The sequence below is a fragment of the Schistocerca gregaria genome, chromosome 3, assembly GCF_023897955.1.
Source record: "Schistocerca gregaria isolate iqSchGreg1 chromosome 3, iqSchGreg1.2, whole genome shotgun sequence".
In the NCBI taxonomy this organism is placed as follows: Eukaryota; Metazoa; Arthropoda; class Insecta; order Orthoptera; family Acrididae; genus Schistocerca; species Schistocerca gregaria.
The window spans coordinates 231,085,119-231,112,257 of NC_064922.1; the positions used below are offsets into that span (position 1 = coordinate 231,085,119).

The window sequence follows — 27,139 nt, forward strand, 5'->3', positions numbered from 1 at the left end:
CCAGTAGAAGTGATATGTTTCACAGTAAAGATGAACAAATGCTTATAGCTCTTAAGATATGCACTTTAGAGCCCATGTTTAGTGGACTTCTTTGCTTAGACCTTTCTTGTCATATCCACGAATATTGGGCATTGCCCTGGGACAGCCTGTAAATTTTGTGATTCTTCTTCATTCAGTCAAATTAGAGGGCTCAAGAAGATCAAAATTACATTCCCTGTTCGTGGCCATTCGATTTTAGAGAGCGATAAAAAATTTAGATTATGGGACACAAAGACACTGATGGTAGCACCTGAAGATTTCAAGAAAATGATCGAATCATCCCTGTGTAAGCCATCTCCTGGTTACTGATAACGAAGAAATGCAAAACACTGCTGGACTGAAAGGGTGATGAGAAACTCCCTTTCAAAACTAAGCCCATTGACATAATATCTGATCCCGTATGCTTACATATCAAACGATTTATCACAGAGGAATGAGCACTGGAATCAAAGACACCACGAGAATGTCAACCAGTGGATGGAGTGTCTGAACTGCTTATAATAGTACCGTATGTTTAATGTCAGAATTTCTTACTTGTCTAGAGCACAGTAGCTTTGCAGTTATTTTCAATTCGCTGCAATCTAACTTGAACAATTCCTCCTTCCAATTTGCAGGCTAAAACAAAGATTTTCAAACCCTGATTATGTTTTTCTGTCGTGATGTTTTTCTGTCAGCTGCTCTGAACGTTCCTGATGTTAGTACTATAGCTGTACTATCACAGAAATTCGTTTCGTCGTGATTGTTTCGCTCCACTTACCTGTTTCTTCTCTCTTACGTTTGACTGCATTCTGTGAAACTACATCATTCTGGGAACACTCCGGATACAAATAATGCTATTTCCACATTCAGTGCACCAAAGATGTTTAATTTATTAAGTAAAAAGTATTTAATGTACTTACATTTTCATGTAATGGCAATTCGAACATTAAAATCGCTTTTCACCGAGTTTCATAAACTCTGACTTCTCATTCTTTCCCCTCGCCCTTCAAGCAAGAAAACATGATAACGTGTCGTGATTCTTAATGTTACCCGAAATGATAAATAAATTAATGATTATGGCTAGAGTCACAATGCCAAATTTAAAATTTATGTTCAAATCTGCTTGTCAAATTGTTGTGTCCACTCCATACTTTTAAGGATAAAGTAGTGTGTTGTTAATACCGTCTGTTCCAGCATACACGCGAACCGTGACAGTAAAAGGAACTAAACTACTCGCATTGTTAACGACCTGTTTCTCGTGTCGTATTTCTATTTTTTTTTTTTTTTCAACTAGTTCACTACAGTCAGGCTCTGATACCCCACGGCAAGTACTTCCTTAACATTAGGCAGTAAGAAAAGTCTCCTGTTCTGATGAATCGCTCTTGGTGCCTAACGCGGTGGGAAGTTCAGTTAGCGGGAAGTTCTATTAATGTTAAGATTCACTATTGTAGAGGTGCAGTAATTTGCCTCTCTGAGTTCCGCCTTTATAGTGTGAAGTAGGACAACGTACGATACTTCAGCGATAGCTATAACATGTATTACGGAAAGGAGTGCGTTCTTCTGTAGTTATATATTTTCGCTCCTACATTCTGTCTACAACGCTCGTCTGTGGGCTGCTATGTTGCTGTGGAAGACTGCAGTTGACGTACTTCGAGACATACAATTTGCCCGCCATTAGCACCCGAGGAGACCAAATATAACGGCGGAACCGCTGGAATAGCCGATACAGCTGCCATCTGTGCGTCGCTCAACGTAACCACCCTCAGTCGCTGGATTCGCTTGCCATCTAGAGGTCAGTTTGGGAACAATTTCTGCGCTATGTAAGAAATAGTAAGTCATGTGAAGCTGTAAACTTTAATTAAAAAATATTTTACACAGATACGAACTAATTAAATAAATATATTATTAGATTAACTGAATCAGGAAACTTGCGGAGAAAACTCATTGACAGTTTAAGCGCTGAAACACAGCTAATATAAACGCAATTATATGACAATCATGTTACGAGTTAATTTTCCCTTAATAAACCTAATATCGTGCACGGTACACTGACAGGAGTAAGCGATAACATTGTTATTCGCTATTGTATTTATTATCACACCCTCTGCTACAATATAGATTGATTTAATTCCAAAAATGTAATCAACAGGATAATAACATAGGAATCAGTGAACATAGAAACGTAAATCAGTAACTTTGAAGTACACATATATATGGCCCATGTGTATCTGTCTTCTAAACGCAATTCTCAGAGATAATACAATATCCTCATTTATTCTCAGAATAAGTTAATAATGTATCATACGTTTCACGTCAACGAAACTTTTTTAAAACCTTTTTTTTTTTGTTATATCAAGAATGATTCCTACGACGAATATCGTCGCTAGTGTTCCTAGATGTGTAGGTAGATGATATTCGAAGAAACTTTCTACATGTGAACACGCTGGTAACAAACTGTCACCCCAACAAAGAAGAAAACGAATAATTTACACAGCAGACCACCATACGTTGGGCATAGCTGTGAGAGTAAATTGTTTGAGCATTAGTTAATTTCGACGGCATATCATAGGAAAACATAAAACAAAAATTCCAAAGCCATAAAATTCACAAATTTTGGAAGCACAGCACTTGACCGTAAACAATTCCATAGGGGGTGAGATTCTTTTCTGCGTAACTATCTTCCACAACAGTTACTTGCTGCTACTTGATGTACTGAAAGGAAGTATTTAAAATCGTTTGGTTTCTCGGTTCTCTCCCAGCTCTCCTTCATAGCTCTTACGGTCGTAATAACGAACACTACTGTCTCGTAGGATGAACTGAAGTTGAAGAGTTCAGGCGTGGCTTCTGACCCATTAGCTAATGAACTATTGCTGCTGCTTCGACAGCAAATCTGTGATATGGAGCCAAGGTGTTTGGTAATGGTATCTGCGCCACTGCAAAAGACTAAAGGATCTATAACCGAAGTATGTAATTACTATTTGTGTGTGTGATATCCTTTATGGAGATATGAAATGAATGCCAAGTAACCTCAGTCAGATAAAACCTACCTGATCTTACGAAACATATCCTCATCAAACATTATTTCGAAACACATCTTTACCGAATATTATCAAATTGTTATTTTATTTGATTATCAATGCCGCTACTTCTGAAGTAAGTACATATGGATTTATTGCTTCAAATTCTGTACACATATAAAGAATCAACTGCACGGTTAATCTAGATTCCCAACTCTCGGAGTCGGATAACGGAAACAGTTGCCCTATGGAATGCTGGCAGGACACTTTGAAGATGGGAAGTCAGTAGGGCACGAAATAGAAATATAGTTCCGTGGCGCGTTTCCAGTGGACCTTAAGCAACGTCTTTATGGCCCTCACAATTCACCTTCCAGAGAAGGTATCACACTGGGCTACGAGAACGGTGCGATTGATCACTACACTGCCGTACCGTTAGCTATAAATTGTTGGCCCAAATATTTCAGAGGCATGCATGTGCGTTTTTTTTTTTTTTTTTCAAGACAGTGTCACCAGAAAATCAAGCATCGGCGCCCTGCATAGCCCATTGTTTTTGGAGTGTTAATAATGTATCGTGATATCTTTCCACTCCAGCGCTGGATTTGCTGATGTTATGGTCGCGCCACGGGATGTCCGCTATGTGAAGAGCGAGGGGGCACTAACGGATAGAACTTTGTGCGCATGCGCACAACGAGTAGCGAAGTTCAAGGCCGGAAACAGCCGGCTAGTTGCAGGTGTGGTTAAGTGGGGCAAGTGTTCCTTAGCTCAGGCTGTGGATTAGGGGCCATGTGGCATGCCTTGAAGAGCTACTGCGACTTCTAGCGGCGCGAGGACAGTAGGAAACCGGCTGATGCTGACCTGTCAAAGGAGTGTGTGTGTACGTAAATGCCCAATTTCTCCTTTCTTGACTAAAGTGCTACTCGCGAAAGTGTAGCAGTGCTCCTAGGATAAAGTAGTTGCGAGGTACATGTAGAAAACACTACTAGGGTGCGATAAGAGGGTTTCGTACCCTCAGGCAATAAACTGCACGGATCTATTTAGGACATCGATTTGTTCTGCAGGTGATGATTCTGCAGAGCAGAAAGTGGACGTTTTCGAACAGAAAGGTAAGCATGGTTTGTTGTGTGCGATTTAAATTAATTGTGGTTCAGTAACCAGTGTGGCAATGTTTGGTGGACGCCATCATCATCGACAAGTCCTCAGTGGCATATAAGCAGTGAACACTGCAGAGTCCGTAGGTGATAGCATGTGTCGTCTGTTGACTGCGCTGGCTGTGGCGGTTGTGGTGTTCGCAGGTCGCGACTGAGGAGACCACCGTCGGTGCGAGGTGGCTCCTAGTCGGGGGCGGTGGTCGTCTAGACGAAGGAGGGCGTGACGGGGGTGGGAGGCACGGGCAGGTGGTCTCCCACGGCGTGGAAGCCCGTCTCGTCGGCCACGTAGCTCAGCGACACCTGCTTGCCCTCGGGGCTTATATAGGTGTAGGAGCCTTCCTTGACCAGCACCGCCTCCCAGCCATTGTTCACCGGCACCAGCCTGCCGTGCTCCGTCACCACAGCGCCCTTCTTTTCCGCGTACCTGCAAAACCAACGGGACACACCTCAAGAACTATGCAGTACAAAAGTGGTCGCTTAGTGCACTAACATCATTCAGCTACAATATAGCAGGTCAGCGACTGGAAGCAGTTAATTCCATAAATTATCTGCGAGTAGGTATTAGGAGTGATTTAAAGTGGAATAACCATATAAAGTTGTTCGTCGGTAAAGCAGATGCCAGACAGGTTCATTGGAAGAATCCTGAGGAAATGCAATCCGAAAACAAAGGAAGTGGGTTAGAGTACGCTTGTTCGCCCACTGCTTGAATAGTGCTCAGCAGTGTGGGATCCATACCAGATATGTTTGATAGAAGAGAGAGAGAGAGAAAATACAACGGAGAACAGCGCGCTTGGTTACAGGATAGTTTAGTAATTGCGAAAGCGTTACTGAGATGATAGATAAACTCCAGTGGAAGACCCTTTTTTTACACTCTCTGTATAGAAATTTAGCACTTGAGGGTCTACATCTACATCCATACTCCACAAGCCACCTCACGGTGTGTGGCGGAGGGTACCTTGAATACCTCTATCGGTTCTCCCTTCTATTCCAGTCTCGTATTATCCGTGCAAAGAAAGATTGTCTTTATGCCTCTGTGTGGGCTCTAATATCTCTGATTTTATCCTCCTGGTCTCTTCGCGAGATATACGTAGGAGGAAGCAATATACTGCTTGACTCCTCGGTGAAGGTATGTTCTCGAAACTTTTCAACAAAAGCCCGTACCGAGCTACTGAGCGTCTCTCCAGCAGAGTCTTCCACTGGAGTTTATCATCTCCGTAACGCTTTCGCCACTACTAAATGATCCTGTAACGAAGCGCGCTGCTCCAGTTGGATCTTCTCTATCTCTTCTATCAACCCTATCTGGTACGGATCCCACACCAGTGAGTAGTATTCAAGCAGTGGGCGAACAAGTCTATTGTAACCTACGTTCTTTGTTTTCGGACTGCATTTCCTTAGGACTCTTCCAATGAATCTCTCCTAATGCCTACTCCCAGATAATTTATGGAATTAACTGCTTCCAGTTGCTGACCTATATTGCAGCTAATTAATAAAGGATCTTTCTATGTACTCGCAGCACATTACACTTATCTACATTGATATTCAATTGCCATTCCCTGCACCATCCGTCAATTCGCTGCAGACCCTCCTGAAATTTCAGTACAATTTTCCATTGTTACAACCTCTCGATATACCACAGCATCATCCGCAAAAATCCTCAGTGAACTTCCGATGTTATCTACAAGGTCATTTATATTTATTGTGAACAGCAACGGTCCTACGACACTCCCCTGCGGCACACCTGAAATCACTCTTACTTCGGAAGGCTTCTCTCCATTGAGAATGACATGCTGCGTTCTGTTATGTAGGAACTCTTCAATCCAATCACACAATTGGTCTGATAGTCCATATGCTCTTACTTCGTTCATGAACGACTGTGAGGAACTGTATCAAACGCCTTGCGGAAGTCAAGAAACACGGCATCTACCTGGGGACCCATGCCTATGGCCCTTTGAGTCGCGTGGATGAATAGCGCTAGCTGGGTTTCACACGATCGTCTTTTTCGTAACCCATGCTGATTCCTACAGAGTAGATTTCTAGTCTCCAGAAAAGTCATTATACTCTAACATTCCATGGACGCCACATGTCAGCAGGGAACCGTTCAAGCTGGTGGGGGCTCTGTAATGATGTGAAGCGAATTTAGTTTACTCGTGATATGTCTAGAAACGACAATGATAGTGACACGAACGTAAGTATCCTGTCCAATCACCTGCATCCATTCATGACCATTGTGCATTCCGACAATGTATTCCAGCAGGACAATGCGACACCCCACACGTCTAGAACTGCTACAGAGTTGCTCCAGGAACACACTTCTGAGTTTAAACACTTCCGCTTGCCACCAAACTCCCCAGACATGAACATTATTAAGCATATTTGGGGTGTCTCCCACTCTTACGGATTTATGGACAGTCCTGCAAGACTGATGGCGTCAAACAGCACTATTTCAGATATGAGTCGAGTCCTTGCCACGTCGTGTTGCGGCACTTACTCGTGCTTGCGATCTCTACACGGTATCAGGCAAGAGTACCAGTTTCTTTGCCTCTTCATTGTAGGAGGGCTTGTTTGCCCGCATGGTACCACTCTACTGGTCCACATCGGTGCTAATGTCTTGCTACATCAAAACCTCGCCGTCGTCCTTGTACTGATTTCTGCTGAGTGCACCCTTCATTCGAGCAAACAGATGGAAGTCGGAAGATGCGAGATCCAGGATGAAAGATGGATGAGGATGAACAGTACAATGAAATTTTGTGAACTACTTCAGGTGCTGTTCCCGTGAGATGACCGAAGTTAAGCACTGTCGGGCGTGGTCGGCACTTGGATGGGTGACCATCCTGGCCGCCATGCGCTGTTGCCACTTTTCGGGGTGCACTAAGCTTCGTCATGCCAATTGAGTAGCTACTCGATCGATTAGTAGCGGCTTCAGTCAAGAATACCATCATAACGTCCGGGAGAGCGGTGTGCTGACCCCAAGCCCCTCCTATCCGCATCCTCCACTGAGGATGACAAGGCGGTCGGATGGTCCCGCTAGGCCACTCTTGGCCTGAAGACGGAGTACTCACAGGTGCACAGACTTGTGTGAAACCTTACGTTGTCATAGAGAAGGAGCTGTTCGTCTGCAAACTTTCGTGGCCGTTGTCACTGAAGTTAAAATCTTCTGGGTTATTAGGCCGCGTCATGTTTCTTCTACAATGTTCGACATTTCGACCCCTCTGCTGGGATTTTCTTCAGGATCTTTTGTGTCCACTACTGCTACAACTCAGATAGGACACCAAAAGATCCTGAAGAAGGTCCCAGCAGAGGGGTCGAAACGCCGAACATTTTAGAAGAAACATGACGCGGCCTAATAACCCAGATGATTTTAACTTCTAGATGTTGGTTAGCATTTTTGTGGCGACGAACACCGTAACACCGTAAGTCCTCTCTTTCAATTTCCTTAGGGGAGCACAACACACTTCAGAGTTGCTCGTTGCATCAGGGGCGGCGGGGGATGGGGGGGGGGGGGGGGGGGCAGACATCAAACAGAATAACCCATTCAGAGTCCCAGAGTCCCTCGAGACCATTACCATGACTTGACTGGATCAAGGTGCGGCATTGAACTTTGTCTTCGGAGGTTGGTGGCACTCCATGGATTGCGGTTTTGTTTCCGGTTCCAAGTGATGAACCCGCGTTTCATAGCCCTTGACGACTTTCGACAAAAATTGTCACGCACACATGTGAGCCCTTGTTCCTCCTTACACTCTTCTGTTGGGCGGTGAAGAACCCAGAGGACACACACCTTTGAATATCCCAACTGATGGACGAGTGTCTGAGCACTATCAGCAGAGACATCGAGGTGTGTAGCGTGATGTTTGTTTGAGATTCGTCGCTCATCGCGAATCCCAGACTGTACTCATCTATTCTTTGATAATGAGAGCACTCAGCTCCTTCCATCGAACTTTAGGCAAAATTTCGAACATTTCTTGCACTACTTCTCCCTTACATGCTTAAAGTCAAGTATAAGGGGACATAGAAACTTTCCCTTAGAGACATTGCCGCAGCGTATATGCAACATAGCGCAACTCCGAAGCGGCTATATACACGCCGACATGTAGGCAAGGTGTTAATGTCGTATGCGTGTCTTTCCGACGTGCATACGATAAATGCGGAAACGTCAACTGCGGCGGCGTTGTTACCAAATCCGTCCACACAGGACCAACGTGTTGTTCGTACTTTCTTGGCTGCCCAAGGAGTAACACCGGTACACATACATCGAGCAATGAACAGTGTATACGTGGCAGCATGTGTGTGTCGGAAACCACCGTCGTAAAATGGTGCGCCATGTTCCCCGCTGGTCGCGATTCGACACAAGTCGGAGCCCATTGTTAATTTCCTGGTGGCCCCGTCATTTGGGAACGACACTGCGAAACGTCAGAGACATGGCGGCGTATAATTAAGGCGAAACGTTGAGGAAAACTGCGATAAGGGGTGTGTTGCTTCATGGTAACTCATGTCCCAATATCGCAAATGTCGTAACGCAGATGTGACAATAACTGAGTGGGAGAGTTTCGAGAACCTGTCCAACAGTACTGATCTTTGTCCATGAGATTACTAAAGGTCGACGATTTCTGTCAGACAAGGAAGATGTGTATAAGGCAGTTATAAACTACTTCACGCGGCAGGAGACGTTGTTTTCCCAAACGGTTATCTTCAACCTGGTACATCGATGGATTGATTGCCTCTGTGCTCAAGGAGATTCTGCCTGATTGGTGTACCGATTTTGAACTCCACGGTCTTCGAATGTAAACTTCTCAGTCGCCCCTTATATTTAACACGAACTCGTTTGTAAGATAATCAGGAGTTTGAAGTTTTCGGCAACACATAAGACTTTGAATCTTTAAAGAATTGGGAATGTATGCAATTCTAACATTCCGTTGCTAAAAGTATCACCAATTCAAGTTTGATTAGTATTTTATCGTTTTCCTGTCACAGTTGCGTAATATTCCTTGATAGTGACTAGTTTGGAACGTTGAAGTTCGAAAGTAGACACCACCACGAATTTGAAAGTAACTGTGACAGAAAGATTAAACGAGACTTACTGGTTACTTTCTATCTGGAAAGGAGCACTGTGGGATTAAGAACGATCTACATCCCAAGGAATGGGAATGAAAAGGGGCCGACAGTGAAACATCACTCAGGAGCGCTTGGAGCATTTTCAACCAAAATTATTTGGAACAAGATTTGTTATTTGTATATAAATACTCCCTACTTTCATATGGGGGGTTGCGGTTGGGGGGGGGGGGCGCGATGAGAAGGGATGAGGTAAAAATATTCGAAAGCGACCTGTTGGTGTGCATTTTCTATATTTAGTTGTTTGTACTACTTTTAAAAGTATGAAGTGGTATTTGACCCTCATTTCTACTGGTCAGTGTGGCAACCGTGTCCCAAAAATGAGGACAGCGGCAAGCCAGTTATAGAGTCAACGCCACGAGGAGTAGTATAAATATATCGAACATGTTCCCTGGATTCGTATAGCGTAAAACAGCAGAGAATGTGACGGGTACCCCTAAAACGGCGCAGGACGTATTCGCCTTTATGTGCTATGATAGGAGCGCATTATTCATTCCGTTTTTGAAGAACAAACAACCCATTTACACGATCACTATCATCTAAGGTCATACCAAGAGTACAGGGAAAAAAGTAGGAAAACTGTTCCAGACTCGACCATGGACAGAACATATTCCAAGTCAGAAGCAGTACCAGTAGCACACGCGGCTCTAGGACAGGTAGCAAGAGTGCTATCTGTGGCCGAGTAGCTCAGAGGGCTGTGCTGAGGTCCTCACCAACGTATGGAGCGTACAGTAGACTTCAGCTACGTCCCCGCAGGACGTGTATACGCAAGTGTGACGTGCTCTGACACTAGCTGCCGCGCGTTTGTGGCTGTGACCGCACAATTCTTGTGTAATTCACACGACCAGAAACACACGAGTTTGACAAATATGGAAAGAAGTCTAGACCTACGTGCCTTGGACATAAACGCAGATAACTAACGTAGCCTAGGGCTCATGCAATTTTATTTGGCCACGAACGGCACCTGTGCAATGTCCTTAATACGTTATAAGTGCTAGTTGTGATCAAAAGAGTCTTCTTGTCGTTGGGCGTGCATTATCTCGGAGCTAAGTGAATTCGTACGTCGCCAAATTGGTGGTGGACCTATAGTGGGTGCTTCCATTACCAAGGTGGTAGAAGTGTCTAGTGTTTGAAGAGGGACCGTGTTGAAAATTTATTCCGTGTACAGGGAATGCCGAAAAACATTAGCCGGAAAGTGTGTGTTGAATGATCGTGGCGGACGGTCATTCAAGAGACTGGCGAAAAATAAGACAGCAGCGAAAGTCACAGCAGATTGGTTGGTTAGTTGTTTTGGGGAAGGAGACCAGACAGCGAGGTCATCGGTCTCATCGGATTAGGGAAGGACGGGGAAGGAAGTCGGCCGTGGCCTTTGAAAGGAACCATCCCGGCATTTGCCTGGAGCGATTTAGGGAAATCACGGAAAACCTAAATCAGGATGGTTGGACGCGGGATTGAACCGTCCTCCTCCCGAATGCGAGTCCAGTGTCACAGCAGAGCTGAATGTCGCACGAAGGAAGCTCCACATGCTGGGAATTGCAGTGTCAGCTGTAATCAAAAAACCAATCATCATTGATGCAAATGTCCATATCAGGAAAATGCGGTGTCGAAGCCATAAAACCTGGACTGTGGTGTGATAGAACACACAGTCATTTCGTCAGATGAGTCTTCTTTTCTTCCACGCTGTTTCCTAATTCTTGCCGAGTTTACATTCCAAGAGAAACATGGTGGGTATTCGGTGATAATTTGGGCAGCCATGTTGTGGTACCCCTTATTCCCCATGGCTAATCTGAAACGTCGCATTACTGTCTAGGATCATGTTGCCATTTTGGCTGATAACGTCCATCCTGTGGAAAAATGGTTGTTCCCGGATGGTGATACTGTGTTCCAAGACGATAGGGTCTCTGTTCTCACAGCTTGCATCACCCAGAACTGGTTTTGTGACAACGAGGATGATTTGTCGTATCTTCGCTGGCCACCAGTCACCAGATTTCAACAGTCATCTGTTTCGTAAAGAGGGATGGTTGACTGATCTGTCCATTTAACCTAAATCATTCTGGTACTGCAGTACAGCTGAAAGCAACGGGAACTACCTCTATTGTATACCCCCAAGACCTGCAGCTCTACTGTATAGTGGAATGCTCATGCCCCATTCTTAGGTAAAATATTCCAGACGCAATGTAGTCCCTATTCGCATTTCTAGGCATTAACTACTCAGTAAAACTAATAAACCACATTCTACCGGTGAAAGTGTGGAATATTAGATCTCTCAGTCAGTTAGTGGTTAGGTAATCCGAAAAGAGAAAAGGATAGGTTGAATTATGATATAGTGGGAATTACCGAAGTGCTAGGCACGGAGAACAAGATACCGTCACAAAATAAAACAGTGATAACGCAGGAGTTGGTCTACTGACGAATATGAAAATAGAAGTGTAATTAAACTACTGTGAACAATATAGTGAATAGATTATTACAGCCAATATACAGGTTGTTTCAGGAGGAACAGGCAATATTCAGGAGTAAGACAAAAGGATCATTTGAAGCACAAGTCTAGTAAAAATGGGCTCCAAAATGCAAACCTTAAGAACTATGAGCATTTGTTCAGTAGAAGAAATGTACTTCACAGCACCGAAGGTGAATAACCATCTTAACTTATGCGCCTTAGAGCCCAGCTTTACTAGACTTTTCTGCTTCGAATGGTGGTTCTAAATGTTGATAGGACCTTCTGGGACACTGCGGTCACAAAGTCAATACACACCATAACAGAGGAAGTCACGCGTCTGCTCATTCCGTGTATGATTAATAGATTGAATTGTGAATGTTGAGATGAAAAAAATTATTCGATACGTTAACGGGTACTAAACTTCATTTGTGATTCTGCACAGTAACTCGGTAATAGGGAAAGGAACGAAAATGAAAATACTAGAGACTATAACGTTGACAGGAACTCATTCTTTGAATTTCTGCAGTGATAACAGCGAGGAAACACAGGAAGAGAAGCGTTATCTAATACTCGTTAAGAAACCAGACTGAAGTGATAAGGACATGAAAGTTAGGTCTTGGATGAGAAGGGAATGGGATAGGATATTTTAGTCTGTACATAGAGCAAGCAATGAAGGAAGCCAAGGAAACATTGGTAAAGACAATTTAATTTCAGGGAGAGAAATTTAAAACCCTGAAGTTTCCGAATAGCGTAGTAATTCCGCCAGAGAAAATTAAGCAGCAGACTCCATGTTAATCGTCACAATGTGTATGTTTTAAAGCTGAAAGAACAAAACCGTTTCGGATGTTATTGCCTTCCATTACTGCACAGAATGGGCCTACAATGAAAACAGACCTTTTTTCATATCAACATTATGACTCAGTCAAGCTGAGAAGTTTTCACCATTTTTTGCAGCTTGCAGAGACAAGCCCAATAGAAATTTGCAACCAATGCCAGTGCTGTAAATGCAGACACGTCGTGCGGAATGTCAAGCAGCGTACCTGTTACGTGGTTCCATCTGCCGGCGAGCTGTTGAACTCTTAGCGCTGACTTGCGCGAAGCAGATGCGCAACGAGATTTCTGAAACCTCTGATCACAGTTCAGTATCGTCCCTACCATGTGGGGTAGTGAAATTTATTGTAAGAGAAGGCATTTTTGCGGCAAACATTTACTATTATTCACAGAAAGAATTCGCTAACCAGTGTACATCTGAAAGTAGGAGCCAATTTTTTTAAACTTAAATCGTGACACTAGATAATGTCCAAAGGCCTCTAGTTTGGATAGCTATACCCAGAGACTGGGCTTTCCCCCTATTCAGACAACACATACACTTCTAGAAAGACAGAGAGCTGCCCCGGGCATGTTTTATGATGTTTAATAGTTGTCGGATCTGTTGCTGCCCATGAAGGATATATTCCACATGACTAATAAATCCTGATGAAATTATCTACTGCAGTTATTGCGAGAATCAAGTTTTTGGTTTGGGATACTCCTTGTGGATAGTGTGGAGTTCAGATAAGAAGTATTTTCAGCCTCTCAGTGCAGCAAATTGAAAGAAAATTGTTTTAATGGCATTACAGAAGCGTACTTCCAGTTCTTCGCGGAAGTGATATATTACCGTTTTCATTTACTGGCGGCTGTTATCATCAAAAAATAAAGAGCGGGAAGCTGTTTTGAATTTCTATCCCATCTCTGTATTTCATGATTAATGACAATCAGCTTTGCAGAATGTCACCAACCCTTTATTCCGTTAATTTATATCGCAGGAGAAACAAGAGCGATAGATCAGCTAATGTATACAGTCGATGTAAGCCTGAGCTGTACTCGACATAGGGTTCGGTAACTAATCGAAAGTAATCCATTAATTGTAATTATTTGTGTAACTGGTTTTGGCTTTAGCGATATTCTTTTCATGTCAATCTTACGTAATCGATAATCTTCACGATTACTTAGTGCAGTTCTCTCTCTCTCTCTCTCTTCAAGTTTAGGAATTGCACTTTATAATACACAGCTGTAATATTTCACCTTTGTTAAAGACGATCAGATTCATGACCGAAATGGATACTCTTTTATGAATATAAAACAGTAGAGCTGTATATCTGTAAGAGTAAATTCCCTTTTTTTGTTGTAAAACCTGTTGACTGTTTATTTGATGTCTGTAGCTTCATTATGGAAATATGTCTCTCGTCTAGTAACTATGGTGTGAAGTCGGTAAAAGGACGAATATTCATCTCGACTGTGTACCATATACGATCGATGACGACATCAGCGATCTAACAGTACTTTTAAGTGGAGTGGCGAAGTTGTGTGTTGATTGTGGGATTTCAGAAATAAATAAAGCAACAATTGTGTTTGCACATGTCTCTACGATGTGCTGTCACGACATTTTGTTACTTCTATTAGTTAGAAAAAGAGAAATATAAAAGTGATGACATCACTTTATCTTTTATGGGTCAAAATCTATCGTAAAAATACTGGACAAGTGCGAGTAGGACACGCCCTATGGCGGCTCCACGCTAAGTTAATTATGTATGTGGGTAGCTGATCTACAGGTTTTGATGCGTTAGTTTGCGAATATCCAAATATATGAGATAAATGGACGAATTGATTTAGAAGCTTCAACTTTTTGCACTGCCAAGGGAGCACGAAGCTTAATGGCTCTGAGCACTATGGGACCTAACATCTGAGGTCATCAGTCGCCTAGAACTTAGGACTAGTAAAACCTAACTAACCTAAGGACATCACACACGTCCATGCCTGAGGCAGGATGCGAAACTGACTGAAGCGCGTAGAACAGCTCGTCCACCGCGGCCGGCCAAAAAGCTTAATATTTCACAGTTTTCAGTTTGATGTATCTACCCATTCCTGAGAAAAAGGAGCTTAGCAGAGGGACAGGAGGACGGAAAACAAATTGATCCTGTAAGAGTTCTGATGTGTATTTTCAACTTTTCTCGGCGTAAAGAGAAGTCAATTATATTTCGGGCATGCAGCTGCGGATAATGAAGCTATAGGCAGCAATTCTTCAGACTTATTCCCTAAAATGGCCGGACGATACGCGGCCGAAATATCAGTGGAAGAAATTTTATTTGCGCAGCTGCATGCTCGAAATACAATGGGTGGACCATAAGAGTCCTTTTTTTATCACTTCAGTTACACAACTCTAAAAAATATTTTTATGGGAATGCTTTACAGGCCTAAAAATAGAGACGTAAAATGTTGTTGTTGTTGTCTTCAGTCCTGAGACTGGTTTGATGCAGCTCTCCATGCTACTCTATCCTGTGCAAGCTGCTTCATCTCCCAGTACCTACTGCAACCTACATCCTTCTGAATCTGCTTGGTGTACTCATCTCTCGGTCTCCCTCTACGATTTTTACCCTCCACGCTGCCCTCCAATGCTAAATTTGTGATCCCTTGATGCCTGAAAACATGTCCTACCAACCGATCCCTTCTTCTAGTCAAGTTGTGCCACAAACTTCTCTTCTCCCCAATCCTATTCAATACCTCCGCATTAGTTACGTGATCTATCCACCTTATCTTCAGTATTCTTCTGTAGCACCACATTTCGAAAGCTTCTATTCTCTTCTTGTCCAAACTAGTTATCGTCCATGTTTCACTTCCATACATGGCTACACTCCAAACAAATACTTTCAGAAACGACTTCCTGATACATAAATCTATATTCGATGTTAACAAATTTCTCTTCTTCAGAAACGCTTTCCTTGCCATTGCCAGTCTACATTTTATATCCTCTCTACTTCGACCATCATCAGTTATTTTACTTCCTAAATAGCAAAACTCCTTTACTACTTTAAGTGTCTCATTTCCTAATCTAATTCCCTCAGCATCACCCGATTTAATTTGACTACATTCCATTATCCTCGTTTTGCTTTTGTTAATGTTCATCTTATATCCTCCTTTCAAGACACTGTCCATTCCGTTCAACTGCTCTTCCAAGTCCTTTGCCGTCTCTGACAGAATTACAATGTCATCGGCGAACCTCAAAGTTTTTACTTCGTCTCCATGAATTTTAATACCTACTCCAAATTTTTCTTTTGTTTCCTTTACTGCTTGCTCAATATACAGATTGAATAACATCGGGGAGAGGCTACAACCCTGTCTCACTCCTTTCCCAACCACTGCTTCCCTTTCATGCCCCTCGACTCTTATTACTGCCATCTGGTTTCTGTACAAATTATAAATAGCCTTTCGCTCCCTGTATTTTACCCCTGCCACCTTTAGAATTTGAAAAAGAGTATTCCAGTCAACATTGTCAAAAGCTTTCTCTAAGTCTACAAATGCTAGAAACGTAGGTTTGCCTTTTCTTAATCTTTCTTCTAAGATAAGTCGTAAGGTCAGTATTGCCTCACGTGTTCCAACATTTCTACGGAATCCAAACTGATCTTCCCCGAGGTCTGCATCTATCAGTTTTTCCAAATAAAATAACAGTCTCAAAAATATTACTGGGATACAGTTAACTGATGTGATTAATTGAATCATTTACATATTCAACTATTACTCAGTGTCCATCACCATACGTACCCTTGTGTGAACTGGCCCAGGTTGTCAGCAAAGTGAACCCGTGTGCCGACAGGGAATGACTGCGGAGATGTGGCCACGTTCGGCGGCGGCGGTGGTGGTGGAGGCGGCGGAGGTGGGGCACCCGGAGCGCCGGGGCCACCAGGAGCACCTGGTGTGCCAGGGGCACCTGGTGTGCCAGGTGTGCCGGGGGCACCCGGTGTCCCAGGGGTGCCAGGGCTGCCAGGCGCGCCGCGGGCACCTGGAGAGCCAGGGGAGCCAGGCGTGCCAGGGATGCCAGGGATACCTGGCGTGCCAGGTGCACCTGGTGTGCCGGGGCCGGGGACACCTAGTGTGCCGGGGGTGCCTGGTGTGCCGGGCACACCTGGCATGCTGGAGCCGGGGACACCTGGTGTGCCGGGGGTGCCGGGGGTGCCTGGTCTTCCAGGGGCACCTGGGGCGCCGGGCGCTCCTGCACAGGCCAGATACATCCAGTGGCACATACGTGGCTGCTATCACAAAAAACCAACGTACTAATAGTCATATTTCTTAACACATTCTTAAAGTGTAGGACCACCTTTTTCTTCCACATATCTTGCCTACTCCTTCATTGCCCAATAGAACACATCTCTCAAAGAAAAACACACATCCACTGTCTTCAAATATACTGCAGAAGGATAACTAAGTGTATATTATGTGCCTACTAAAAAGTGTAGTGGAAAGAAAAATAGGTATATTTGTGGAATTCCGTTTTAATTTTATGCCATATTTGAATTCACACACTAATTTATTGTTACATAGCAATCAGCAATTACTAAGCACTAGTGAGATTAGGCATCTATGACCGGACAACATATCTGGAATAGTGGTAATAAATTTTATACGCACCACATTAATCGAAGGTCAGTCTGCCTATTAATGAAAACCATCTCAAAATCCATACAGTACTTCCTGAGATTAACCATCACATACAGACAGAACGAAACAGCGCTGGACAGTCCATTAACAATGTGTATAGATGTACAGATTGATTTTGAACATAATGGGTATGAATGAGTGTTGTTTAGAAATTAACCTTCAATAAATTTCAGTATGAGAGCAAATGTGACAGAAAATAAACACAGGGAAACAGTAGATAATATCGATTATCACAAAAATTGCGAACTGTGCAGTAGGGGAACAAGTAGAGGAATTCTCATAGTTTTGAAGAAAGATTAGCCGTAGCAAGGAAAGTACAGGACAAGGTGTTGTGTATCAGCATCAAATATTGATATGGGATGGAGAAAGTAGGCCTTCAAAGGGCACATTTGGAGCACAGCACGGTATAAGAATGATACGTCAGCCATTGGGAATATGGAGAATTAGAAACGGGGTACATTAAAAATCTATCATTGTCGGAGATTGTTCAGAATCAATTGGACAAGTAAAATATGAAGTGAAAAAAAAACGTAAATAGTTAGGAAACAATTGTGTGGGAAGCTCTTACCATTAACAGCAGCAAGTCACTAGAATAATGCTACAGCTTCCTGGAATAGGAAAGTTGAAGAAGCAGAAGAGAGCAAAACTACATGACCTGATTAAAAGTATCTGCGCACATATTAGTGGACTTTAAGATGAGGTGTGTCTACCATTCACCTTTATTGAACTCTGGTGGCGACACTGTCAGTGAGATGTCTGAATGGCGGCCTATACTTTCACAAAAGCCGAAACCACACAAAGTAGAGATATTGCATTCTAAACGCTTGGGCCTGGAGTCAAGTCGACGTTGTAATTCATCTAAAAGTTATTCCATTTGCTTCAGATCCTAACTCTGGGGTAGCCAGTTTGTTTCAGGAATTACATCACACATGCTACTTACGACAGGGTAAACTGCCGTAGGGCACAGTCATCGACTCCCACCTGTTCCTTTACTGTACACAATAACAATACTGTAAAGGGTGTACATGTCCTTCCAAATTTGCCATGTTCTTAATCCTAGTAAGTGGACCACACACTAACCACGAGAAACACACCCATACACTAATAGCACATCCCCTATACTGTACTGTTGGCACAACATGATGGCAGGTAATGTTCTCCTGGCATTCACCACAACCAAACACTTCCATCAGATTGCCAGAGGCTATAGCGTGAGTCATCACTCGTTTCAAGTAATCCACAATTCATTGGCGTGGCTCTTTTCACCACGTAATGCAGACAGAAAAACGCGATGGGGGAGTTCATATATTGGGCACAACGGGTAAAGTGCAGATATTTTGTGTGTGTTGCCTTAATGTGTACACACATTAGTGTGTTGACTGTTTTCTCTTTGTATGGAACAGTCTTTCCACAAACACGTGAGAAACTTTATATCGTGCAGTTTTCTGCACAATTTTAACTGCACCACTAAGTGGTCTACACATGTCAGTAGAGACTAAACGTTTTTTGCCCTCTCGTCGACGCTACAGTAGCTAACCGGTTGCCCAGGGGAAAATAAGTGTTGATTGCTTACTCTTGCCACATCTACTAGGAGGCACTAATCAACCTAAAAACATACTATTCCTGATAGCTATAATTACACTCGTGTTCAGAAAAAGACGGAACACCTTGAACGACTAGAGAGATAGGACGTTCATATTCACAGGACACGTACATTAATAAGTTCTGCAGAAATCATTAACACTTCAGTCGCCTGGGTTCAGCATGTGTCCTGTCGCTTAGTTGGCACAGGGGACGCCTTGGGCCCTGATAGCTTGTTCCATGCATGATGGCACCGACGCGTATAAGACGCAAATGGCGTCCTGTGGTGTAGCCACCTACGCTGCATTCAGCTGGTTCCAAATTCATCTGCGGTGGCTGGCATAGGGCCAGAACACTGCACCTGTCATTTCACAATATCCCACACATTTTCGACTGGCTACAAGTATTGTGATCTGGCGGTCCAGGGTAAAAGGCTGACATCCTATGATACCAAGAAGGCAAGTGTTCGAGCAGTGTTGTCTTCTTGAAAAATGTCGTATGGGGTCTTGAGCTGAAAGGGTACAGCTACGGGGTGCAGGAAGTCATTTACTTAGTTCCCACTGGTCACAGTGCCATGGATAGACAGCATCTGTCATTTGTGGTTGTACCAAGTAGCACCCCACACCATATGGCCTTGAGTTAGCGCTTTATCTCCAGTGCGGATGCGACATTGCCATGGCGCTCCCCCTGTGTGAGGCGAACCAAAATGCGGCCATCATTTTCAAACAAACAGAACCTGGATTCGTCCGATAACAGTATCAGATATCATTCCTGTCCCCAGTGACACCATTGCGGTCTAGCATGTTTCTGCACGATCCTCAAAGATAGGAAGAGAAGTGGACGACGCCCAGTAAACCATGTCGTAATAAATGGTGACGGACTGTCACCCCTGACAGTGTACGACGTGTCACACTGTTCCACTGATGCCCAAGAGCCGAAGATCTGTTCCGCAGTGCCATTTGGGTTAGGTGTTGATCTTCTCGGGTGGCAGGCAGGAGGTGGTCTGTCGTGCGATCTGACCCATCTCGTCGTGTTTTCTGGCCTTCCGTGAACCGTTCTGCACACACCCGTTGCACTGCCGAAACACTTCGTCCCACACGAGCAGCAATTTCGCGGATAGACGCATCACATTTCGTCATGCTAGTAATGCTCCCACTTTCACTCTCTCTGATTTGACCCTACCGTTCACGTAGACGTCTGTGAAGTACCTTCAACGTCTGCTGAACTCGCACTGATCCATTACCTTGGGTTTATAGCGTCAATGAGAGCGGCAAGCACATTTTACCGGTAAGTGGTGTTGCGCCACGGTGTCTATGTTGACCTTGAACCCACGGGCCGAAATGGTTCAAAAGGTAATCTTTTCTGCTGAACGTACTCATGTACATATCCTATGAATACGAACGCCATGTTCTTCGTCATTCAAGGTGGTGTTCTTTTTTTCTAAACATGATTGTATTATCTGCAAATGACGTAAATACTGATGTAATGTAGTTTAGCACCTGTTACATCCCCGTATATGTATAGATGTGTAGCACGTGTACGACTGCTATATGTGGAAGGAGGGCAAACATTTTTGTCTTCGTCGGAGCTACTGCAGGAAGCGTTCCGAGGTAAAGCCTCGAATGTAGTTCACATTTAACGGCAATGATTTATTTGGTATTTGTACAAAAGCGACATTAGGAATGCAGATACTTTATGGTAACAACTTACTTTTGTGGAAAGAGTCATAGTTTACAATTCGAGAGAGAGTAAGTTGACAGTACGTCACTTATTTGGATAAAGAGCCGGAACAATCTTTAGCTTTTCTTCCTTTCGTTGGCAACACTTCGTTTAAAATAGTAAGAATCTTCCGAAAATTTCAGGTAAAAGTGGGTTTCCGCCCACCATCGAAGATTGCGGACGACGAAGACGCCGTTATCAACACCTCAGTTAGTTTCAGTGTGGTCAGGCAGTTGCACTACGAGAAGCTGGATGTTCCTTCTGCAATATCGCAGAACGACTTGACAGGAATGTAGGCACTATACACGACTGCCGGCAGCAGTGGTCACGTTAATGTACGGTCGCAAGACGACACCGCTCCGGACGGCTACGTGGCACTAACGAGAGGGAAGATCGTCGAGTTCGGCGCATGGCTCTGTTGCAATGTACTGCAGCCATTTTGAAAGCAGCTGGCACTACAGTGACAAAACGAACAGTTACAAATTAGTTGCTTCAAGAAAAGCACCGAACCAGGAGCCCTGTATAGTGCCCTCCACTGACCCCAAACCACCGCCATTTGCGACTTCAGTGGTGTCATGGGAGAGCGCACTGGAGAACAAGGTGGAGGTCTGTTGTTTTCTGATGAACTCTGATCCTGAATCGATGCCATTGATGGCCATATGCTGGTTACATGACGGCCAATTGGGGGGCTGCAACCAACCGGTCTACATGCGAGATACTCTGGACCTACACCTCGAATTATGCTCAGCGGTGCGATTTCGTATGACAGCAAGAGCACTCTCGTGGCTATCACACCCACCCTGACTGCAAATTTCTACCTCAGTCTGATGATTCAACCTGTTGTGCTGCCATTCATGAAGTAGTTCTCAGCTGAATAACGCTCGCCAACATACTATTGTTGTAACACAACGTACTCTACAAATATTGTCTTTGCGCACTCGATCCCAAGATCTGTCTCCAAACGAACAGGTATGGGACATCATCATCGGACGACAATTCCAGCGTCATCCACGAACAGAATTAACCGCCCCTGTACTGACCAACCTGGAACTCCATCACATAAACTGACATCCGGATCATACACAACACAATGCATGCCCGTTTGCTTGATTGCATTCAACTTTAGGCGGCTACGCCGGTTATTAATTTACCAGCAGTTCACATCCGTGATGAAAGAACGTCAAGTACCGCTTACACCTTTATCACTCTCTGATACACGGACGCTGATAATCTTTCCCTCTGCTCCTGAGATCCACATTCTCCATTCGACACCAAATCCTGACAACTTTTCTAGACAAGTGCAGAAGATTGTAACAGTGTCGAGTGTCATGTGAACGAGTGATACAACCTCGGGAGATAGTGTTTCTTTTCTAATAAAAACTATTAATTGTTGTTGTTGTCTTCAGTCCAGAGACTTGTTTGATGCAATTCTTCATGCTACTCTATCCTGTGCAAGCCTCTTTATCTCCGAATAACTACTGCAACCTACATCCTTCTAAACCTGCTTAATGTATTTATCTCTTGGTCTCCCTCTACGATTTTTAACCCCCCCCCCTCCACGCTTCCCTCCAGTACTAAATTGAAAATTCCTTGATGTCTCAGAACGTGTCCTGTCAGCCCATCCCTTCTTCTAGTCAGGTTGTGCCACAAACTCCTCCGCAATTCTATTCAATACCTCCTCAATAGTTACGTGATCTATCTATTTAATCTTCAGCATTTTTCTGTAGCACCACATTTCAAAAGCTTCTATTCTCTTCTTGTCTAAACTGGTTATCGTTCATATTTCACTTCCATACATAGCTACACTCCATGCAAATACTTTCAGCAACGACTTCCTGACACTTAAATCTACACTCGATGTTTACAAATTTCTCTTCTTCAGAACCGCTTTCCTTGTATAGCCACTCTACATTTTATATCGTCTATAATTCGACCCTCAATTATTTTGCTTCCCAGATAGCAAAACTCATCTACTACTCTACGTGTCTACTTTCCTAATCTCATTCCCTCAGCATTTAATTCGACTACATTGCATTATCTTCATTTTGTTTTTGTTAATTTTCATCTTATATGCGCCTTTCAAGACACTGTCCATTCCGTTCAACTGTTCTTCCACGTTCTCTGACAGAATTTCAGTATCATCGGCGAACCTTAAAGTTTTTATTTCTTCTCCATGAATTTTAATTCCTACTCCGACTTTTTCTTTTGTTTCCTTCACTGCTCGTTGAATATAAAGATTGAATGACATCAGGGGTAGGCTACAACCATGTCTCACTCCCTTCCCAACTACTGCTTCCCTTTCATGCCCCTCGGGACTCGTAACTGCCATTTGGTTTTTGTACAAATTGTAAATAGCCTTTCACTGCCCGTATTTCACCCCTGCCACCTTCAGAATTTGAGAGAGAGTATTTCAGTCAACATTGTCAAAAGCTTTCTCTCAGTCTACAAATGCTAGAAATATAGTTTTGTCATTCCTTAACCTATCTTCTAAGTCTTAGGATCAGTATTTCCTCGCGTGTTCCAACATTCCTACGGAATCCAAACTAATCTTCTCCGAGGTCGGCTGCTACCAGTTTTTCTATTCGTCTACAAAGAATTCGTGTTCGTATTTTGTAAACGTGGCTTATTAAACTGATAGTTCGGTAATTTTCACACCTGTCAGCATCTGCTTTCTTTAGAATTGGAATTATTATATTCTTCTTGAAGTCTGAGGGTATTTCACCTTTCTCATACGTCTTGTTCACCACATGGTAGAGTTTTGTCATGGTTGGCTCTCCCATGGCTATCAGTAGTTCTCCTCACGGGGCCTTCTTTCGACCTAGGTCTTTCAGTGCTATGCCAAATTCTTCACGCAGTATCGTATCTACCATTTCATCTTCATCTACGTCCTCTACCATTTCCATACTATTGACCTCAAGTACATTCCCCTTGTATAGTCCCTCTATATACTCCTTTCACCTTAAGGCTTACCATTCGTTGCTTAAGACTGGTATATCATCTGAGCTCCTGATATTCATACCAGTGGTTTCCTTTTCTCCAAAGGTCCCTCTAATTTTTCTGTTGGCGGCATCTATTTTATCCCCAGCAATATATGCTTCTGCATCCTTACATTCGTCCTCTAGCCATTCCGGCTTACCCATTTTGCTCTAATCTCTTCGATCTAATTTATGACACATTTGTATTCCTTTTCGTCTGCTTCATTTACTGCATTTTTATACTTTCTTCTTTCATCAGTTAAATTCAATATCTCTTCTGTTATTCAATGATTTTACTAGCCCTCGTCTTTTCACCTACTTGATCCTCTGCCGCCTTCACTGTTTCGTCTCTCCTTCACTGTATTCCTTTCCCTTGTTAGTCGTTCCCTAATGCTCCCTCCTAAACACTCTACAACCTCTAGTTTTTTTCAGTTTATCCAGGTCCAATCTCCTTAAATTGCTATCTTTTTGCAGCTTCTTCAGTTTTAATCTGCAGTTCATGACCAATAAATTGTGGTCAGAGTCCACATCTACCCCTGGAAATGTCTTACAATTTACAACCTAGTTCCTAAATCTCTGTCTTACCATTATATAATCTAACTGATACTTCCTAGTATCTCCAGGCTTCTTCCATGTATACATAATTCTTAAACGAAGTAGTAGCTACGATTAAATTGTACTCTGTGCAAAATTCTACTAGGCGGCTTTCTCTTTCATTCCTTAACCCCAGTCCATATTGGCCTAATACTTTTCCTTCTCTTCCTTTTTGGACCGAATTCTAGTTCCCCAACAAAATTAAATTCGTCTCTGAATAATTTCTTTTATTGCATCATACATTTCTTCAATCTCTTCATCTAGTTGGCATATAAAGATGTACCACTGTGGTTGCCGTGAGCTTCGTGTCTATCTTGGCTAAAATAATGCGTTCATTATGATGTTCGTAGTAGCTTATATGCGTTCTATTTTTATTTATTATTTTTTATTCATTATTTTTGATTCATTTTTATTCATTATTTTTTCATGATTAAACCTACCCCTCATGCCACCGCGCTTCTCTAATTCCCACTATATCTAACTTTAACCTATCCATTTCCATTTTAAAATTTTCTAACCTACCTTCCTGATTAAGGGATCTGACACTCCACACTCCGATCCGTAGAACATGTTTTGTTTCTCCTGATAACAACGTCCTCTTGAGGAGTCCCCGGCCGGGGATCCGAATGTCGGAAGTTTTTACCTCCGGAATATTTTACCCAATAGGACGCCATCAAAATATAAGCACGCAGTAAAGCTGCATGCCCTCGATAAAAGTTGCAGATGTAGTTTCCCAGAGCTTTCAGCTCATTTATACTCTAAAAAAGTAAACGACGCGCCACTGAGAAATCACGCGTTGGAACTAAAATCGGTAGATGTAATGTACATGTAAAGACAAACTCATCTTTAAAATTTCAGAAAAATGGACTGTTTGTTGAAGAGAAAGTTCACAAGCTAATCAAGTAAATAACGTGTTGGTCAAAGTGAGGGTTCGCCATCCACATAATTCAGTCTGGAACAGGAGGACTGGCAAGTATCTGCTCGAACGCCTTAAATCTCGGACCAAGGGCTAGGTCTCTGTTAATCCATTGTGGACATGGGACAGCAACTTTTCAAATATTTAGCAGTGAAATTCGCCGGTCAGCCGTGCATTTGAGACATTTTTATTTTATTTTCTCTTTCAGTTTCGGCATTTAATTATGCGATCTTCAGGTCACATATGCAGCTCTAAAAAGTAATCGATATTGGCATACTAGAGCCGTATGTTTCTGGATGTCGTGAATTTGTAGCTCAGGTGCTTCCTTCGAAGACTAGACTTCAAAAGTGATGTCTTCGAAGTAAGAACTTGAGTTAAGATCTGACATCTGGAAACATATGATCCCAGTATGTAAATATCGATTATGTCTGAGAGGTGCATATTAGGACTGAAGATGGTATAATGAAACTTCCTGGAAGATTAAAACTGTATGCTGGACCGAGACCTGAACTCGTGACCGTTGCCTTTCGCGGGCAAGTGCTCTACCATCTGCGAAACCCAAGCACGACTCACGCCCCGTCCTCACAGCTTCACTTCTACCAGTACCTCGTCTCCTACCTTCCAAACTTTACAGAAGTTCTCCTGCGAACCATGCAGAACTAGAACAGGAAGTTTCATATCAACGCACACTCCGCTGCAGAGTGAAATCTCGTTATGGTGTAATGAATTGCCGAAAGTGATAGCGAAAGTATAATAGAGTAACATCTCAATTGCATGGCAGTATGGCGAATTTCATTGTTAAAATAGCAGGATTCGTGAGTCATTGTCAGTGTATCACCAATTAGAAACGCCTGAAAACGGAAAGAAGTCGGTCTGTTAAAATACCGCGGCTCTAGGCGACGCCACCCACCTGAATACCTGAGAACTGCAAAAAATTGGAAATTAGTGGTAAGGTCCTATGGGACCAGACTGGTGAGGTTATCGGTCCCTAAACATACGCACTACTTAATATTACTTTAACTAATTTACGCTAAGGACAACACACGCACACACACACACACACACACACACACACACACACACACACACACTCACACACACTAACACACACACACACATACACACACACACACACACACACAAACACACACACACAAGCCCGAGGGAGGACTCGAATGTCCGACGGGCGGAGCCGCGTGGACCGTGACAAGGCGTCCTAGACCACGCGGCTACCTGACAACTATTCAATATTTTCCTACCCCGAGAAAACCTAAAAGTACACAAACAATCAGTGCAGAGGCGTTATCGGCATCTTAGATACGTAGTGACCCATCACAGCAATTAAATGAATGTAACAGGTGGTCAAAAAGTCAGTATAAATTTGACAACTATAAATTTGACAACTGAATAAATCACAGAATAATGTAGATAGAGAGGTACAAATTGAGACACATGCTTGGAATGACATGGTGTTTTATTAGAACAAAAAAAAATACAAAAGTTCATGACGCTTCGTCTGATCAGAACAGCAATAATTAGCATAACAAAGTAAGACAAAGCAAATATGATGTTCTTTACAGGAAATGCTCAATATGTCCACCATAATTCCTCAACAATAGCTGTAGTTGAGGAATAATGTTTTGAACAGCACTGTAAAGCATGTCCGGAGTTATGGTGAGACATTGGCGTCGGATGTTGTCTTTCAGCATCCCTAGAGATATCGGTCGATCACAATACACTTGCGACTTCAAGTAACCCCAAAGCCAATAATCACACGGAGTGAAGTCTTGGGACCTGGAAGGCCAAGCATGGCGAAACAGGCGACTGAGCACACGATCATCACCAAACGACGCGAGCAAGAAATCTTTCACGCGTCTACCAATGTGGGGTGGAGCGCCATCCTGCATAAACCTCGTACGTTCCAGCAAGTATTTGTCAGCCAGGCTGTAACATATCGGCGTACCTCCCACCCGTCACGGTAGCACTTACAAAACCTGAATCACCCATTTCCTCGAAGAAAAAAGGCCCGATAACGGTAGATGTGGTAAATCCAACCCATACCGTGGCTTTCTCGTCGTGCAATGGAGTTTCCACGACAGTTCTAGGATTTTCGGTAGCCCAAATTCTGCAGTTGTGGACGTTGACAGACCCTC

At 43.2% G+C, this 27,139-nt stretch overlaps 1 protein-coding gene across 1 annotated transcript in view; it reads right to left on the reverse strand.

Moving 5' to 3' along the window:
* Positions 1-1,853: 1,853 nt before the first annotated feature.
* Positions 1,854-27,139, reverse strand: part of LOC126355323 (basic proline-rich protein-like) — a 75,897-nt gene continuing 50,611 nt past the window's right edge. Inside the window, exons 3-4 of the mRNA XM_050005617.1 lie at positions 16,308-16,755; positions 1,854-4,607 (exon numbers count right to left, since the gene is read on the reverse strand). Of these exons, the coding sequence (XP_049861574.1) occupies positions 4,388-4,607; positions 16,308-16,755 (668 nt within the window). The 3' untranslated portion in view covers positions 1,854-4,387. The remainder of the gene's footprint in view (positions 4,608-16,307; positions 16,756-27,139) is intronic.